This window comes from Colossoma macropomum, unplaced genomic scaffold (genome assembly GCF_904425465.1).
Source record: "Colossoma macropomum unplaced genomic scaffold, Colossoma_macropomum, whole genome shotgun sequence".
In the NCBI taxonomy this organism is placed as follows: Eukaryota; Metazoa; Chordata; class Actinopteri; order Characiformes; family Serrasalmidae; genus Colossoma; species Colossoma macropomum.
The window spans coordinates 15,231,112-15,249,810 of record NW_023494797.1 but is presented as its reverse complement, the minus strand read 5'-3'; the positions used below and the strand labels follow the sequence as shown (position 1 = coordinate 15,249,810).

The 18,699-nt window shown below is 37.6% G+C and overlaps 3 protein-coding genes across 3 annotated transcripts in view; all 3 read right to left on the bottom strand.

The window, feature by feature from the left end:
* Positions 1-7,404, bottom strand: part of mtmr10 (myotubularin related protein 10) — a 63,312-nt gene extending 55,908 nt beyond the window's left edge. The window contains 2 exon segments of the mRNA XM_036584408.1: positions 5,408-5,468; positions 7,345-7,404. Coding sequence (XP_036440301.1) covers positions 5,408-5,468; positions 7,345-7,404 — 121 coding nt within the window.
* Positions 7,405-7,729: 325 nt separating this feature from the next.
* On the bottom strand, positions 7,730-14,318 carry LOC118817321. Its single transcript, XM_036583888.1, has 7 exons — positions 14,254-14,318; positions 13,033-13,500; positions 12,191-12,301; positions 12,017-12,040; positions 11,881-11,915; positions 11,766-11,789; positions 7,730-7,921 (listed from the first exon to the last, which is right to left on the bottom strand). Exons 1-7 carry the CDS (start codon positions 14,303-14,305, stop codon positions 7,730-7,732), a joined length of 906 nt encoding a protein of 301 aa, XP_036439781.1. The 5' UTR covers positions 14,306-14,318.
* Positions 14,319-17,455: 3,137 nt separating this feature from the next.
* Positions 17,456-18,585, bottom strand: LOC118817320. The gene is made up of 5 exons (XM_036583887.1): positions 18,225-18,585; positions 18,001-18,105; positions 17,854-17,875; positions 17,722-17,744; positions 17,456-17,619 (listed from the first exon to the last, which is right to left on the bottom strand). The coding sequence occupies exons 1-5, from the start codon at positions 18,583-18,585 to the stop codon at positions 17,456-17,458; spliced, it is 675 nt and encodes a 224-aa protein (XP_036439780.1).
* Between the last annotated feature and the right edge of the window lie 114 nt (positions 18,586-18,699).

Here is an 18,699-nt window from a genome sequence, read left to right as displayed (position 1 = left end):
TTAATAAAAAGTAGAATGAGCTCATACGTGAACTTTCCCACGAAGCTTTTATGTTTTTAATCGTAGATAACTGTAGCCCCAAATCAGATTAGACTGCCGCTGGTATTCTGTAAGCTCAGTATCTGCAGCCTCATCAGAAGGTGTCCAGTTTCATCTCTCTCAGTTTGGGTATGTGACCTGAACTTTCTTAATGACGTCCATCTGAACACAGAACTGCTGATAATGTTAGAAATAACTCGGTGTTTCTTCTACTGATGGATGGTGTTTTATTATCTAGCACTTTCTAAAGACCTGTGAAGTTTTTATGATCAGTCTGCATGATGAGCACAGTCCAGAGTAAGCCACCACAAGGGTGTCTGGCCAGACATTTATCGGTAATAACATTAAGGCTCTCACTGCATATCTTTACGACCTTAATGTAAGACCATAAGTTCCCTTAGGGGCCTATCTCTATCTCCAGACATCAGGCTGTGTATTCATAGCCATTTTCATGTAATAACTTTCTGTGAGGGAGCTTTCGGAGGCATTAAACACTTCAGACGTCTGGGTCCCATTAGCACCACTGTGAACAATTCTGACTCACTCAAGTTTTTCTGCAACAGATTATTTCACAAACTACTCTGAATGACTTTTACATCCTAAAAAAAATAATTATGCAGGAAATTTGAAAAATAAGTGGAACTCCCCTGTGTTAAGAGAATGTCTTACACATAACCCATTCGTATCAGCTTAGGCAAATGTAATGAGCTGCATGGCTCCTTCACCGAGTCTGATTAGAGTTTAAGCATGACTGCTCGTTTGATCATGCCTTGTTTCCTTTCAAAATTGCTCTCAGCAGGTGCAGATGCGTCTACCATAGAGCAAAACATTTCAGTCGAATGCAAGTCTGTGCGCCCCTGGTCAAATGACATGCTTTGTTGATTTTCAGTGAAAATAAGATAAGAAATCGTCTACAGAGAACACACTTCTGCACACTCTAACGCACCACTGCTGTTTATTTGCTGAAAAACATATTTAACATAAAACAGGGCCTTTGCAAAAGTCATATTCTACGTTTTACATGTCATTCCCCTATAAGTAAACATCGTTGTTCCCTGTAGAGGAACTTATTTGACCAGGACGTTTAAACTTTTGCCTACGACTGTACGCAATGCTGGCAACATCAATGCCAATGTACACAAAAATTATATACTAAAATAGTATATTATGTAATATTTAACCTATTAGAGAAGCAAGATCAAATTTAGGGCTGGACCAAATAGCATTTGGCAAGTTTTGAATACTTATTGCCATGACATGATGTGACTTGACATGACATGATTTGTCAAATTTCATGTGACATGCCAAGCTCTCATCACAAATTTTGCGCCGAGCCTTATCCTTTTTTCTGCTCAATTAAAGTGCTTCCCTGAGAGACTTTTAAGGCATCTTTGCTCTTCTAGCCTCAATGGGCATGTGGAAGCGGTGCAGTTTGTTGTGCTGTGATGTAAGGTGACGTGAACGTCTGGCATGAATTCAGCTGAATCCAATATAAGTGACTTATTGTAACTTACAATATTTTCCATATATCAATAATAACCATCCTTACCATCTAAAATGCCTTTTCTGATAAAATTTTAATAATTCAGGCTACAATTTTTGTGGCATAAAAAAGAAAGACCAAGCTATCAAATATTAAAGGGGAATTTCTGCATACTTCAATCATTAATTGGGAATTCTTCCAATCTATCAAGATTTCTGCATGATTAAATCATTAAAATGTACACAAAGGCTGTGTGTGAAACGCGCCATTCTAGAGAAACCTGCAGAGTCAGAAATGTTCACAGTGGTGGTGACAGGAACCAGATGCCTGAAGAGTTTCATGTCTCACAGAAGGAGCTCCGTTGCATGAAATACTGATGAATACTGAAAATACTGCCTGATGCTCGAGTCACTGTTTTACGATAGTTCTGAGATCAAGTTATATTATCAACATTACATATAAAACCCAGAAGATACATGTAGGTTCACTGGTCATTTTTGGCTGTATATAAAATGTCCATAGATTCCTGGTTCCAATCACCACCACTGTAAAGAAATCTAAGGCGGTTTCTCTGCAATGAGCCAGCTCACATCAAACCACTCTGAGTGTCTTTGTTTACATCTCAATCACTGAACTGAGGAGAAAATTTGCAGTCTTTGTTTTAGAGAAACTTACCAAGTCAGAGTTGTACCTTACAGTGGTGACAGGAACCAGATTTCCAAAGCGTTTAATGCCTCTCAAAGCTCCCACACAAAAGGTTTGTTGTGAATCTGCTGCCTGATGTCCGAAACATTGTTCTACAGTAGTTTTTAGATAAGCATGGGGCCAAAAATGCATTTTTTCAAGCCATTCATGGTGGAGAGGTACATGCATGGCATTACAAGACAAAAAAGTACCCAAAGGTTTAACACCACTTTGCCATAATCAACATTACATTCATAGATTCACTGGTGGTTTTGGATTGTAAATATGGCTATATTTGTGTTGTAGACATCAACCCAAGGCTCCTGTCACCACCACCTTAAAGAAATTGGTAAACAGTAATGAAATGTCTCTCTACAGTGAATAGTTTCACATGTTTGACTTGGAATTCCCCTTTTAAATAGAGAAACTGACACTAACGTAAACACTTGAGTATAAAATGAACCCAAGTAAAATGATTCATTCTCTGCTAACACACAACACTAAAACCAACATAGAGGCCCATCCAAACGTAGCGTGTTATAAGTGCTGCCTCACCCTCACACCATAATAGCATCTTGCACTGTATCGCATCAACAGCTTGTGTATTTAAACACTGTATGACACACCATGGCAGAAATAATAACAGCACTGTAAGAGCTGCAGCTGGATCACCACTGCAGTCATCGGAAGTGTGGTAAACAGGCTTAAAAGGTTCAAAGAGGATTTTTGTATTTATGCTTTGGCCACACAAATGAAAATGTGCACGGCGTGTCTATTTTGGAAACAGGGAAGGTCCAAGTCGTGCAGCTTTAATTATAAGGAGTAAACGCATAACAGCCCAGTTCCCTCCAACACAGTCTGACACGGGCTCTCCACGTTTGAAAGCACTGCCTCCTCCCTGTTCCTGCACCACGCCGACACTTCTAGGAAAACAGAAGCTGTCTGGTTCCGTTTAACCTGATGAGAACACATTGGTCATTTGTTAACTTCCACAGCATCACACACTGAATTTATTCAGATATCATTTCAAATCCATGCCAGGAAAAGGTGAGACGACAAACGAACAAAACAGAAAAGCTAACAGGGGAAATTCCAAAAGAGGTTTTTATTACTCAGTGGTTCATATTCATGCAAGATTTAAAGTTAGAACATGACACCTGTTTAAAGAGTCCAGGGCACAAATCTTCAGGACGACCTGATCTGGTTTACCAAGAAAATAAACAAACTCTCAGCAGTCGGGACCTGGAGTAAGGCCTAGTGAGGTGTGTGTTTACTAACCTTTTAAGTTTAGGGTTGAAACGTAGCATGACTGAGCAAAAAGCATTTCGCTTGCCAGATCAACACCCCTCACCAAAACATTTAGATCGGTTTGAAAATAAACTGAGTGGAATACGGTGAGGCTTTCACTACAGATAAGAGTGTTGACAGAGGTTGGTATGCAAACACTTAAAGCCTACAGCTGCCACTGATGCGAGCGCTATTTATCTGACAGTATTTTAGCACCTCTGTCACTTACACCTGGGAGCGGTCTCTTCAAGAATTTAACAGTAGGGATAACCTAATAACTGATTCAGTACTTTATTGATACTCTTATAAATTCTTTAAAAAATATTAAAAAACAAAATAAAACATTTGTCCTATTTGTGGTCATAAGCTGGACTAAAAGGTAACCAAACTTCAGACTGTTCCTGAAGTCCAGTGTGTAGTCCAGTGTGTAGGCAAACCAAAATAAAGCAAAAGAGAGCTAAAAAGAGCATGCAAGAGCGATTGATAGGAAGATAAATATATATATAATATCTTTCTATCAAATCACTCTCGCATGCTCTTTTTTAGCGCTCTATATATATATATATATATATACACACACATACACACACACACACACACACACACATAAATAAACAGTTACACAGATAAAGATAGATTCATAAATAGATATATTCAGACAGACAAACGCTAGGTTGTGACTTCATCGACAGACAGAAAGACAGACAGACAGGCAGACAAACAAACAGGCAAGCAGACAGACAGAAGCTAGACTGTGACTTCATAGACAGACATACAGCAGCTAGACTGTGACTTTTCAGAAACTGCTGAATCTCCAGCTCTGATAACAGAACAATGTCTGTCTGATCTCTGACACTGTTTTACTGATGTGTTACTGATGTTAAAAACCAGCTCCCATGCAGAGTCGGGTATCTGGGGCATCCCTGCCCTCACCTGCTCTCCTCACCGTCCCTCAGAGGAAAGAGCCCAGCACTGACACTCCTTCCACTGAGAGGCTGCGCGTCTCAGGCTTTCTATAAACACTTCGACCCAAAGCCAACCCCAAACATAACAAACCAGGTCAGATCACAGGCTCTCCGTCTGCGAGCGTGCATTAAAAATTCAGAGGCAGCACAAGTGTAGGAAATGGGCCGGATAAGACGCTGTTCCGTATACAGGAAGCACGCAGGAAGCAGGTTTGTGAATATCTTATTCCATTAATCATTTAAGTACGTCTGACAGCTCTTTCCCCAAAAACCACATAGTCCACACTCACAGCAGGGGAGGGTGGGGCAGGCTTCTGTCCCGGGCCTGCAAAGAGCGCTGAGCAAGTCGGGCACACATTTGCAGAAACCCCATTGTCAAACAAATTATGCACAGTTGACTGCAGTAGTGAAAAAAGGGAGAAAAGGCCAAGACACTGCATTGCCATGGAGAGTGACACACTGCCCCAAACACTGAAGCACTGTTTGGGAAAGTGAAGAGGTGGAGCACAGAATAAATGTGCATACAGGAATACTAAGTGGAATTCAAGCTATGCTCTCTGAAAACGGCTGATTTCTATTCAACCACATAAAGCTACAGCATGAGAAACAGTCACGTGTACAGTTCTACGGGTCTATACCACTTGTACTTTATGCAATACGTTAAAAATGTGTGATTTGTGTATTTATTATGGCCTGTTTTTTCAGTACTGTATCACCCAAATTTACCCTTGAGGACAATAAAGTACATCTATCTGCCTATCTGTAGCTATTTATCTATCAGTTCTATACAAACCTATCCACTGAAATTAATCACATTTCTTTACTTTTCCTAATTTAAAGAGAATAAAATGAAGCTTGACTCTCGGGTCTGACCACGTGCATCCAAAGACATAATATTGACATAGTAATTACACATTTATAATGACAATAAATTATTAAAAGAGCCTACCTGGTAGGAGTCTGGCCTCAAGTTTCTTGATGGGCACTTGAGGGGTTTTCTTCAAATCAGTCTGTGTGAAATATATTAAAATAGCATTAAAAAAAAAGGGCACGAACATCAAAAACACACAAATTTCTAATGCATGTCACAATGTAAAAAATTACTGGCAGTGTAAAGAAATTTATGTATGCTTCACTGCGTTTTGTCTTTTTGGTGGACTAATTCATCTTTCTGGAAACAGATTAAGCTTTGCCTAAAAAGAATATGCTCTGGTATCAGGTCTATAGCTTGAGGGTTAATGCTGGACTGGCTCAGGTCTCCCGGGGTGACTGTCAAAACAATGTGTCTGATCTAGAAATGGTGTACTAATGATACTATACTTATGTTAATTATCAACATGAATTATCAACAATATTAGATTTAGATTAGATTAGATTAAACTTTGTCACTGTGCAGAGTTCAGGTACAGAGGCAATGAAATGCAGTTAGCATCTAACCAGAAGTGTAAAATACAGTATTATTTACATATAAAGTGCAGAAAGATGGTAGAGTGGTAAAAAAATATAGACCTGCAAGTATAAATATAATATACATACATACAGAATAAGCGGAGAGCGTACAAATGTATATTGTGTACTGTGACAGCAGCATATGTACATACATGTTTTTTTTAAGTTAGTCTGCATGTTCTTCCATTTTTACTTCTATTCATTTAGGTATTTTTTCTATTTTCTATTTTCATTTGTATCTATGTTTATTATCACCGTTTTATAAATGGAAAAGGAGAGACATGGACGGGTCTTTAGGGTACAGGGCGTTGGAAAAAAAGTAGTCGTAATTTATGTTCACATTGTACTACGCTGTCATTGTTGAACAGAATATGATCCATATGAATATGTCCAGTTTAAAGAACTGAACCAGAGAGTTTGGGAAACTGTCCCAAAACGTCCTTAACACTTTGAAAGTAGTCACCATTGATGAATGACCAAACCGATAACCAGAAAGTGTGACACGAACATTATTTCTGAACTTATGGTTAATAGTTTATATAGATTTATAGTTGAATAGTAATAAAAAAATGACTGAAAAATCAAAATTACTTTAAATGAAGTAAATCTGCAGTTTATGCCCACTTAGTTTTGCACGGTAGTTCCAAGGCTAATATAACTAAAAAGCGATGCATGCCTGTGGTACCCTTTTCTGGGGGTTCTCAGACTTAATTTATATTAGCCTCACATTCTTAAAAAAGATTTTTCGAGGGTTGAAGAGAGGTTCTTCAAGCGTTGACCATTCTATATAGAACTATTTGCATGCCTAAATGGTTCTTTGCACGGTGGAATTGTTCTTCAGACTGACTGAGAATGTGTTGTATATGGTTCTATACAGAACCTCCTCGATAAAGGTCCTATATAGTACCAAAAAGGGTTCTGCTATTGTTACGAGCTTGACATCCTACCAGTAGTAGAATCATTTTTGGTGCCATACAGAACCATTTTCAAAAAGTTTCTATACAGAATCATATACAACACATTCTCCACCAATCTGAAGAACCATTTCATCACCCAAAGACCCATTTAAGCACGCAAATGGTTCCATATGGAGCTCATGGTTCTAAATAGAAGCATTCCCTTTACTAAAGAACCCTTAAAGAACCATCTTTTTTAAGAGTGAACTGCTCCACTGCAAAGCTGAAGCAAATTACAGGCAACACACACATCTTGACTGACTGACTGCACGTGTGAGATGAAAGAAAAATTGTGAAAAGTGTGAAAATTTGACTTTTTGTTGAACCTCCCCTTTAATAGGTCATTAGTGTACAGCACATTTCTACTGAACTACCGCTAACAGGCTTGCAGCCTTCCAGCAATGAACCAACAGCATGTTCTCAGTGTAACGTAATCCAAGGCAAAATCCAAGAAAATAACATTTAAAAGAGTTTTTCTCACCTGAAGTGGAGGAAGGTAGGACTTAAACGTTGGTTTGGGAGGAGTTTTGGTAGAAAACATGTTGGTAAGCGTGTCAGTAAAGCTCCCACACTGACACTCACTCACTCTCCAATGAAAGCTGGTGAAAGCCCAGGCAGGAGCAGCTGATCTTCAGCAGGACAAACTTTAAAACTGTGATGTTGGTCGGGTCAGCAGGCTGCCTCGACCTCCCTGCCTCAGCTTTAGAAGCAGACTGAGTCTTCATTCATTCTCAAACACATGAAGTCCGTTAATCCGGCTGAGTTCACAGAGCCAAACTCACCCAAACCGCTCAAACCTCTCTCCTCCTTATTCAACCAGTTGGCCGGCTAGCTCTGTTAGCGTTAGCTCTTCAGCAAGTTGCCTGTCAAACTCCGCTCAAGTCAACTTTCCCCGCTGGGTTCTTGAGGTCTACCGCGAACGTGCACTTCGGCAGCTCATCCTGGTCCTCGTCTCCTTCAGAACAGACGACTGGAGGCTCCGAAGTGCGACTCCATCCGTAGTTTAATCTCCTTCTCCCCGCTGACTGAGCTGCTTTATTCCTGCGAGCGGTCGGTTTCTGCAGACGACGTCGCGGCCATGTTTACAGAAGTAGCGGTGAATGAGTCGCGAACGAATCGAATCTTTTGAAACGCTGCTTTTAAATGAATCAGGCGAACCGACTCACAAGTCCGAGCTGAATCGATCCTTTTGAAGCATCTGTACATGTTGTAGACTGAGGACTTTTATTTTTTATCACTTATAAACTCATTTTGTATTGTTGTTTTTTAATGAAATAATTATATACGCGTTAGTTTATTTTCTACAGTTTTTATTTTGTTTTTATTTATATATTTTTTATTTATGTAATTATTTGTAATTATTCCCTCTCAAAGTCACAGCAAAAACAGCACCTAGTATCATGATAAATACAGCCTTGTTCAGTTTCTCCTCTGCAGGCCGTAGCTGACTTCTTTCAAAGTAGGCCCCATTACCTTTTTAAAAATAATGAAGTGACTGTTGTTGTTGTTGTTGTTGTTGTTTTATTTCTGTGAAAAGTGAAAGTATCTGTATTTTAACCTAAAATAAAATGATTAAAATGCTCCCCCACCTCACTGACACTGAACTTCTCTATGAAATATATTCAGTAAAATCTTCCAGTGACACCATAATTTCAATGTAATTAGGTTAATTTCCAAGCAATTTAATGTTAAAAGAATTATTTACCCTATTAATGTATTTAACTTAACAAAAAAGTCCCTTTAGCCTGTATCCCACACTGTGTTACCCAAATCTGTTCCCCCTCCCCATTAAAAAAATGGAACTTTCCATTTATTGTGATATATAAAAAAAAATTACATCATGACCATCAAACTGGTCAGTATTCTCATTCTGTTTTCTCAATTTACACACAAAAACTGATTTGGCTGCACAAGTAAAGCTCGATCATCCAAACCTGTTACCAAAACAATTGTTCAAAGTCTATATATTTTTTTAATTCATGTAAATGATATGATTATTAGTAGTTAGCATGCAAAATGTGGACCCTGTCAAGCTAAACACTCCTGAATGCTGCTTACTTTGGGCTAGGTTTGCAACCCTGTTACTCATTTTTTTAACCTTAAGTTATTTCAAATGACAATTAAATAAAATGGCTTGAAACAAAGACTTAAATGACAACATTTTGATTAAAACTTTTTTCAACTAAATGTTTCAACTTTCCCTTTCCGCTCTATAGTGAATACTTAATTATTTATTATTTAACTGCATTAATATCAACTCTGTGTTCAACCCTGTTACCCACTTCAACCCTGTTATTCAGTCATTTTTGTTAAAAACAGCTCATATAGTCTGATTTGACAGCCTGGGGTGAGAAAATAAGATTTTCTGAATTTTAAGCATATACTTTAATTAATACTTTGACAAAAAACACAAGCTTGAACTTGCACGTGCAGGAGACGAGACTAAACTTGACTTGTGAATCATTTAATTGTTGAATCCAACATTCGATTCATTGAAACGGGGGGTTCGAAAGAACCGGCTCGGTGGATTGAATCGAACGTCCAAATCGCTCCAGAATGGAGAGTTTGGAGAGGGCGTGGCTGAGACACAGAGGGGGCGCGGCCTACACAAATGAATTAAAAGGTTTTTTCACAAAAAAAACTACAGTTATGTGGGTTTTTTTCTTTTTAATGGCTGTTTTATCATTTGTTTGTGTTTGTTCTTCTTTAGTGAGAAAGCCTTCTGAGGGGCAAAGGACAAGAATGAAAAGCTGCTTTAAGAAACTTTAGGCAGGACTACAGACTACAGTTCACTTCCTCACAAAAGATCAGTTACAGCCTGAATAGAAAGTAAGAAAGAGTTTTACCCGCTCTTAAACCTAAATAGGAGGTAAGTGTTGATACTATTACTAGTAAATAAAAACATCATAAGCATGAAACATGCTCATTGTTTTGTGAATTCTCTAAAATGGAGTCCCTGTGGCAGCTTATAGAGCAGGGACCATATTACAGAAACGTCTTAAGTCTGTTTAGTCACAAAGACAACTTTAGTTAGGACTCAATTTAGGACAGAAGCTATTACAGAACAACAGTTCTTAAGTTCATAATCTTATCATTAACTCTAGATAAGAAAACAGTATTACAGAAACATCCTAACTAGACTAAACCTCCCAAATTCTGTCCTAACCTTAAGATAAACCCCAGAGGAACCTTAACTTCTGCTTAACCGTCTGTGATAGGCAGTACAGTTCACTATAACTGGCATAATGACGTTACATTTATCTACACTGAACACTGTGGTTTGACTTGTGAGGGTTTTTTTAACAGCGTTTAAAAGCCTGAGACACTGCAGACACGATATCCACCATCCCCTCTTACTACCTTTGTGTGTTAATGTTCATGAAAACTTGTTACATACAATATTACAGTGCTGGTGGTGAATAATGAGGAGACAGAGCTGATCGTGTGTTTATTAGGAGGAGTAACGTTATCGCGCTCAACTAAAGCATTTGGGAAATGGAGACTGAAACCGCGGAGCGGCAACGCTCTGATAAACAGCGCAAATCTCTGTCACAATATTCTTAACCTTCAGTTTATCGTGCTTTAGTTTTATTTGACCTTGTTTACATCAGTAATGGTAACTAGCTGCCTGGCTAACTAACTTGATTACGTGTTTACATTTTAGCTGCGCACGTATGGTTGGTTGCTAGGAAACAGAGATGACAGTTGATTGTCGATTTCGATTGAGTAAGTTAAGATTTCTTAACTTTAGATAAGAAAAGATGCTGTAAGATAAGATAAAATTCCTAAATTAAGATCAGATTTGCCTCTGTAATAAGAATTTGTGAAAATCTTATCTTGACCTGTCAGATCAATCAAAGATAGGAAGTTTCTGTAATTTGAAGTATAAATTGCTGAGTATTCATGGGAAATGTTCCTTGCTCAATGAAAGAGATAAGAATCACATACAGCAGTATTAAATAAACAATTGAATACATTAGAAGGAAGACTTTTTTTACATATATACATATATATATATATATATATATATGTATATATATAACCCCCTTTCATCCTGTCCTTCAAAGGTCAGCACCTCCACAGGACCACCACAGAGCAGGTATTATTTGGATGGTGGGTCTTTCTCAGCACTGCAGTGACACTGACGTGGTGGTGGTGTGTTAATGTGTGTTGCGCTGGTGCAAGTGGATAAGACTGAGAACAGTCCACCAACCAAAAATATCCAGCCAACAGCGTCCTGTGGGCAGCGTCCTGTGACCACTGATGAAGGACTAGAGGATGACCAACACAAACTGTGCAGCAGCAGATGTCGTCTCTGACTTTACATCTACAAGGTGGACTGACAAGGTAGGAGTGTCTAATAGAGTGGACAGTGAGTGGACACAGTGTTTAAAAACTCCAGCAGCACTGCTGTGTCTGATCCACTCAGACCAGCACAACACACACTAACACACCACCACCACGTCAGTGTCACTGCAGTGCTGAGAATGATCCACCACCCAAACAGTACCTGCTCTGTGAGGGTCCATGGGGGTCCTGACCACTGAAGAACAGGGTAAAAGGGGGCTAACAAAGTATGCAGAGAAACAGATGGACTACAGTCTGTAACTGTGGAACTACAAAGTGCACCTATATAGTAAGTGGAGCTGATAAAATGGACAATGAGCGTAGAAAAGATAGGTTTTAAGGTTATGGCTGACCAACGTATATACACAGTATTGTTACAATTCATCCCTTTAAAAGCAACAGATAATCTTTATCATGAATATGTTTGGTGTCCTCTGATGCTCCAGATCCATCATTCAGCCTGGCAACTGCATGAAGATCAACAGATGTTGTGGATTCTTCATGGTCTGGATCTTGATGGTAGAATTCCTCATGGATCCTAGTTCCCCTCCTCACCATGTCCCACAACATATGGAGAACCTGCACACATCACACATCACCCAATGAGAGCTTTTAGAAAGATTTAGAATTTATAAAGAAATATAAAAACAGATCAAATCTAAGATCTCACCATCAATGTCAGGAGCTGCTTCTCCGTTTTGGAGGCTGCAGCAGAGACAGGAAAAGAAATGAGGAACAATTCCACAATAATGAAAGTGATCAAGTTCATTTAAGACCTGAACTTCAACATTATTGTCATAGTCTACTTTGTAACGGCACAGCCTGAGATCCTGTAGAGACACATATACGTTATTAGTATTATTAGTTTCACTGATCATCAGAAAATAAATACATATAACTAGATTATTAGTTTCATTAATCATAGAGCTCTTTATTAGAGGGTCAGATAGAGGTCATAGAGATTCATATTGGACAGTAACCTTGTGCAGTGCTGGCCTTTTTCCTTATGAGTGCAAATGCGATCCAAACAGAAAGCAGAAGACACAAACATATGGGCCATGAAGTAAACAGAGGCATGAGAGGGTGAACACCTGTAAACAGACGACCATCACAGTATCAGTGATTAGAAATACTGTAAAACAGTGCAGATAAAAGTGACGTTTATATTCTTAGTTATATTATATAAACCTGTGTGTGACTGAGTTTGTATGTGTACACATTATTTAACACCATTTATCTCAGCAGTGAGTGTGTTTATGCTCATAAAACACTATTTATTATTAAAATACATACTAATAAACATTAATACAGTATAATAATAATACAGACCAGAATTTCTTTTTATCAGAAAGGTAGCTGATATCTTATGAGCTAGTTTGAAGAACAAAGTCTGGTTCCAGATTTCTCCTCAACATCTCTAGACATTGCATGGATTTGTTAAACTCCATCAGCTGCACTCCTGATTTAATTTATTCATGCAGTGATTCTATAAACCAGGTGTTGAATAATAACTACAAATAATTCTGGTTTTCCTCAGTGAGAAGGGTCTAAAGGATTAATGGAAAATTACAACTTATTCTATTAATGTTTTTTTGTGTTTATTCTAATATCAGTGTTTTTCTGAGTAAATAAACACTTTTTAATTCTAAATATCCCAGATGCCCAAAATTTTACATTTAAGTGTGTTCTCTGTAGAGGACGTGTTAACTTATTCACACTTAGAAAATCAACAAAATAAGAAATCTTATACATATAAATAACTTATGCATACATGCATCATAGAGAAATGCTTTAATACATATATCTTGAAGATGAAACTCACCAGTTATTTTCTTTGTTGTCTCCTCAGTTGTTGTCTGAGTCACAGTGGTCATGGTTGGCTGTGGTCTTTTGTCTTTCTGAACACTGACTGTAACTCTTTGTATCACCTTCCAGTTTCCTTTAGCAGTGTTTTTATTATTTGGGTGCACTTGTACAGCACAGAGGTACTGACCGCTGTCTGACTCCATCACTTCACTGATCCTGATGTTGTGACTGTTCGGTTCTTTGGTTTGGTTTGAGAGTCTGTTAAGTAGTTCTTCCTGTACGTTGCAGTGGTGACCGAGCACAACCTCATTCATAGAAAAATCATTAGAATACACACAGGTGCTGCTCTCTCCAACAGTTTTAATCCAGTAAACAACAAATGACACCCCATTATATTCTTGTGTGAAGGTGAAACTACAGTTTAAACTCACTGATTCACCTTCAGTTACTTTCAGTGAAGATGTTTCCTCAGGTGTGGATGTTACTGCAGGGAGAAAAATAATAATAATAACTTTACTGATTATTCAAAACCAAGAAGTCGCTAAACCTTCATAAGATGACACAGAGAATGAAAAGTTACTCACTGTTTGGGTTTGGAACAGCAACTGTGTATGAATGGATGACGTTGGGAGACGGTTTGAATAAATATAAGAATCCAGGATCCAGAGATTTAACACAGGCAACAAATCCACTCTTTACTGTTAGAGTACAATCAGTACTGACTGTTAGAGTACAATCAGTACTGACTGTGAATGTTTATTTGTGCAAAAGTCCAGTTTATCATAATTCTCGATAAGCTCAATCCTGATGTGGTCACACTGTGAGCAGTTCAGGTCAATCCGGTTGTCAGACTCTGTGCTTATTTGCCATTTGTTTGTTTCACATCTCAACTATACTTTATCCATTGCTGTATAAATGAAACTGAGTTTGTCCTTAGAAACAAAATAGAAATGATTGTGAGGCTAAATAAAAACAGATTGTGAATTCAGGCATTTGTTTTTATTATCATTACTTTATTAATAATAAACTAAAAAGGTAAAGATGTCTAACACTTAGCAAAAAGTGAAAATAAATATTGCAGATAGAAAAGATTTTGTTGATGAAAGTGAATCTACTGCTACAGTATGACTGTTTTGAGTTCAAACTGTAATCAAAGTTATACTTTAAATTATCATATAGAACAATATTATATATACTGTAAACATGGTAAAACACAAACAATGTGAAAATCACTCACCGTGGCTTTTACTGAAGACAAAAAACAGAAAAATGAAGCACAGTGTCGCCATGACTTCTATTAGTTGTTCAAAGCAGAAGTGTGAGATGTTATAGCTTCGTCTTACAGGAAGAGCTGTAACACAGCGGCTTCAGCTGTAATAAGTGTAAAACTGAGCTCATTTCCTCAGTTCAAACTTTATTTTTAGTGAATTCCTTTACAGATAATTCAGAGATATTTCAAGCTAAAATGAAAAGACTAGATCTTATCCAAAGCTCTAGCCTAGATAATTATGAATGGATCATATTAAAACTAATTCAGTTAATTTAGTTACATGATTCAAGTAGAAGTAAAAATAGCAAAAAAATCTAAATCAAAAACTCAAGACCTACAAAACTGCAGTGGAACCTACACTTTAGTTTCATTCATGACGATTTAAAAAGCTCATATCACAGAAAACTGAATTTTCCTGTTTTTTAAAAGAAAAGTTTTTTTAAGATGTTTTATCTAAACATTGATTAATATTTTTAAAAACAGTGTTGACTCATCAGTCCATACAGTTCATGTATGGAAACGCAGTTTTAAAGTCAGCGTTTTTGTGATGTCACATATCAAACCCATCACATTTATGTGTATCAGTCTATTCAGCCTACAGCAGTTCAGCTCTGCCCAATAAAAATAAAGGATAGGATTTGTAAAAAACAAAAAAGGACATGTTGCAGTGTTCCTGTAATTGTTGATAACTATGATAAACAGCAGTACTTAAACATGATTTAGTTGTTTTCGTCATCATTAATCTGTGACAATAAAGGAATTTAATAGTAGATGATAGACGTTAAACCAGGGTCACCAATCTTATCCACAGAGGACCAGAGCAGCTGTAGGTTTTCATTCCAAACTGACTCTACCTGATTGTACCTGACTGTACCTGACTATATCTGACTGTACCTGATTGTTCCTGATTGTATCTGACTGTACCTGATTGTATCTGATTGTATCTGACTGTACATGATTGTATCTGACTGTACCTGATTGTTCCTGATTGTATCTGACTGTACATGATTGTATCTGACTGTACCTGATTGTATCTGATTGTATCTGACTGTATCTGATTAATCAGCTGCTGTCCGTCTTCAGATAACTGATCGTTTGATCTCCTGCTTTGTTGAAATGAAAACCTGCAATCAAATCGACACTTTGTGGATGAGACTGGACACCCCTGTGTTAAAGTGAGAAATATGGTGTGGCAGCGCCACCCGCTGTACCTGGTGGGGAATGAATGAGTGGGTTTATTTAAGCAGCAGCGCCATCTGGTGGGTCATAATGGTCTCCTATTCTAAAATCTCGCAGTGCTGGTATTCGGTGACCGTCACGAAAAGCAGAAGTGAGAACTACGATGATGCAAATGTAAGTTTTTTGAATAAACAATTTATGATAACATTTAAGTTACATGTTTCTGTGAATATATTACATATTTCATTATACAATAAAGTTTTTATGGAGATGGAGATCTTCTGAACTAAGAACTCTCATATAATGAACAGAAGTGTGTAGAGGAGCTTCAACCACACACTAAAGTAAGGAAAATGTTACTGCAGTGAAAAAGCTCAGAAATAAAGTAGCTACCAGAAAAAAAAAACACGAAAAATGTATCTACTGAGTAACTTTTATAGAACTGCAGTGGAACTTTTTTAGTCCATCTGCCAGCACAGGAACTGAAGTTTCTTTGGTAATATTGTGCTTTTTTAAGAATTCATAAAACTCTTAAATGAGAAAAACACATATTTTTGCTCTACATTACTGATACACTGCTCATAAATTGTTGATAGGGCGATATTGGAAATCAAATTGCATTAACTCTACTTACATTATTTGTTTTTGCCTAATTCATTCTGTGAAAGGCAGAGAAAATCATAAGCATGTATTGCATTTACAGTTTTGTGTCAAAGCCATCTGCTGTACCGGGTGAGGATTGAATAAGTATCTTTATTTCAGAGGCAGCGCCATCTGGTGGGTCATGATGGCCTTTCAGTCTAAAACTACAAGCCACAAATGTTACCAACACTACTGTGATTTCTAAACAGATAATTGAGGCCAAAACAAATGTTTCTTTTCAACTTTGGCTAAACTTTTAATGCACGCACGCTGTCACGCTTCAAATCAGGGGTACCCAAACTTTTTGTCTCAGGGAAGCAAAGTGCAATGTTTGTGATGAGCTGAGGGCCAAACAAACCAAACAAAATAAAAAATAAAGATATGTAGGTAGGTTTCAAATTGAGATTTTGAAACTTTGTTGTAACATAATCATTTAACTAAAATATAAATTTACAGGTAAATAAGAATTAAGTAAGTTACATACAGAATAAAACTGTGTTCCTTGTTGCTTGAGGGGGCGGGGTTAGGATACCTCTCTGGTCCCGCTGGGTCAGCTTTTGGCAGCCCTATTTTGAAGGGGTTCTAGTAAACATTACTGACACTTTAAGCACTTTGGTCCCACCCCCCACTCAAACAAATACACCCACCCAACTAGCCTTCATACTTTCACCATCACCTCTGCTGTTTCACGGATGAATTACACTGGTGGACAGGACTGTACAAAACAACGATACAGTATCATAGATAGCAAACATGAAATGTCTGTGCTGGTGACTGATTCAGGTAACAGGCTCCTCCAGTAATATTCAGAGACAGACTTTACCTTTAAATCTTTACTGAAAGACACAACATCCAAAGAATATATTAAAGAATACAAAACTGAATTAATATGATATTTATTTTATGTATTAGCACAAGGAACTGTATTAAATTTGAAAAAAGCAGTGAAATGTATATGCTTTAAAGTGAAAGACATTTAAATTAATGCATATAGCAGATACATGTACGTGTGTATATATAGTTGTTTGGGCACTCTGGTCACACTACATGTATTTGTTGATTTTCTAAGTGAGTATAAGTGAACACATCCTCTACAGAGAAAACACTTCTGCACATTTTAATGCACAAATGTAAAACTCAGCAAGGAAAATAGAAATTGTGCTCTAAAATATGAAGAAAAATCACATTAAAGCGTGTTCCCTATAGATGATATGTTAACTTATTTTTAGTTAGAAAATCAATAAAACCTAATTTGACCTGGGGGTGTTCAAACTTTTGCATATGACTGGTGATACAAGCATTACTTGAGAAGCTTGTCCACTTTGTTACTCTGCTCAGCAGCTTTGTATTAAATATGTTTGTTGTGATCTGAAGGCCCAGATTCATATAAGCTGTTCAGTCTAACGACTGAATAAGGGTCAATAGATGGTGTGGATTCTTCACGGCCTGGATCAGCCGTCTTAGATCCAAAGAAAGTCCCCTCCTCAACATTTCCAACAGCATATGGAGAACCTGCACGTAGCATGAGTGAAGATTATACAGTAAGCATTACAGAGACGACTGAACACGGAAAAGAGGAAGAAGATGACACGACTGAAACACTGACACACTTACAGTCCATGTTAGGAGCTTCTTCTCTGCAGCAGTCAGAGGAAAACATGGTGTAACAGAAATGAGTAACAGTTGATGCAATAATGGAAATCATGTCAACATAAAATGAAGATAAATATAACTGTGACAGCTCACCTTTGTTGTACACTTTGACATCCTGTATGAAAGAAAATATGTTAAATATATATTAAATGATCACAATATCAAATGTCTTATAGTAAATGGTCAGATAAAAACACAGAGAACTTAGTTTGTTAAGCTATTTCTTCACAGTGTGGTTACCTTGTGAAATGATGCACTTCTTTCTTATAAACACGACCAAGACAATCAGCAGAAGACACAGTATTATGGGTATTGCTACATACAAGGGCTTAAGACGATCATCATCTGTGTAGAGACAACAGTGAAAACATCAGCAGTTAGAAATAAATTAATAAAGTTTAGCTGTGAGGGTCATTTATACCCCCCTATGATACACACATATAATTAGTTCAATGCAAACTCACCAATGTTTTCCTCAGTTGTTTTCTTTATTGTTTTCTCAGTCGTTTTCTTTGTTGTTGTCTGAGTTGTTTTCTTTGTTGTCTCCTCAGTTGTTGTCTGAGTCACAGTGGTCATGGTTGGCTGTGGTCTTTTGTCTTTCTGAATACTGACTGTAACTCTTTGTATCACCTTCCAGTTTCCTTTAGCAGTGTTTTTATTATTTGGGTGCACTTGTACAGCACAGAGGTACTGACCGCTGTCTGACTCCATCACTTCACTGATCCTGATGTTGTGACTGTTCGGTTCTTTGGTTTGGTTTGAGAGTCTGTTAAGCAGTTCTTCTTGCACAGTGCAGTGGTGATCGTACTGGGGCGAATCATGCATGGGAAGATCATAAGAATACACACAGATGCTGCTCTGTCCAACAGTCTCAATCCAGTAAACAACAAATGACACCCTCATTATATTCTTGTGTGAAGGTGAAACTACAGTTTAAAC

Bases quoted from the DNA above. Each gene is read 5' to 3' on its own strand.
- LOC118817321 (XM_036583888.1), bottom strand. From the start codon at position 14,305: ATGGCGACACTGTGCTTCATTTTTCTGTTTTTTGTCTTCAGTAAAAGC. The intron at 13,501-14,253 runs GTGAGTGATTTT...TTCTCCCTGCAG, and splicing joins TGTCTTCAGTAAAAGCCACG to TAACATCCACACCTGAGGAA. The intron at 12,302-13,032 runs GTGAGTTTCATC...GTCTGTTTACAG, and splicing joins GACAACAAAGAAAATAACTG to GTGTTCACCCTCTCATGCCT.
- LOC118817320 (XM_036583887.1), bottom strand. From the start codon at position 18,585: ATGCATGATTCGCCCCAGTACGATCACCACTGCACTGTGCAAGAAGAA. The intron at 17,876-18,000 runs GTAACCACACTG...TCTTTCATACAG, and splicing joins GAAGTGCATCATTTCACAAG to GATGTCAAAGTGTACAACAA. The intron at 17,620-17,721 runs GTAAGTGTGTCA...TGCTACGTGCAG, and splicing joins AGAAGCTCCTAACATGGACT to GTTCTCCATATGCTGTTGGA.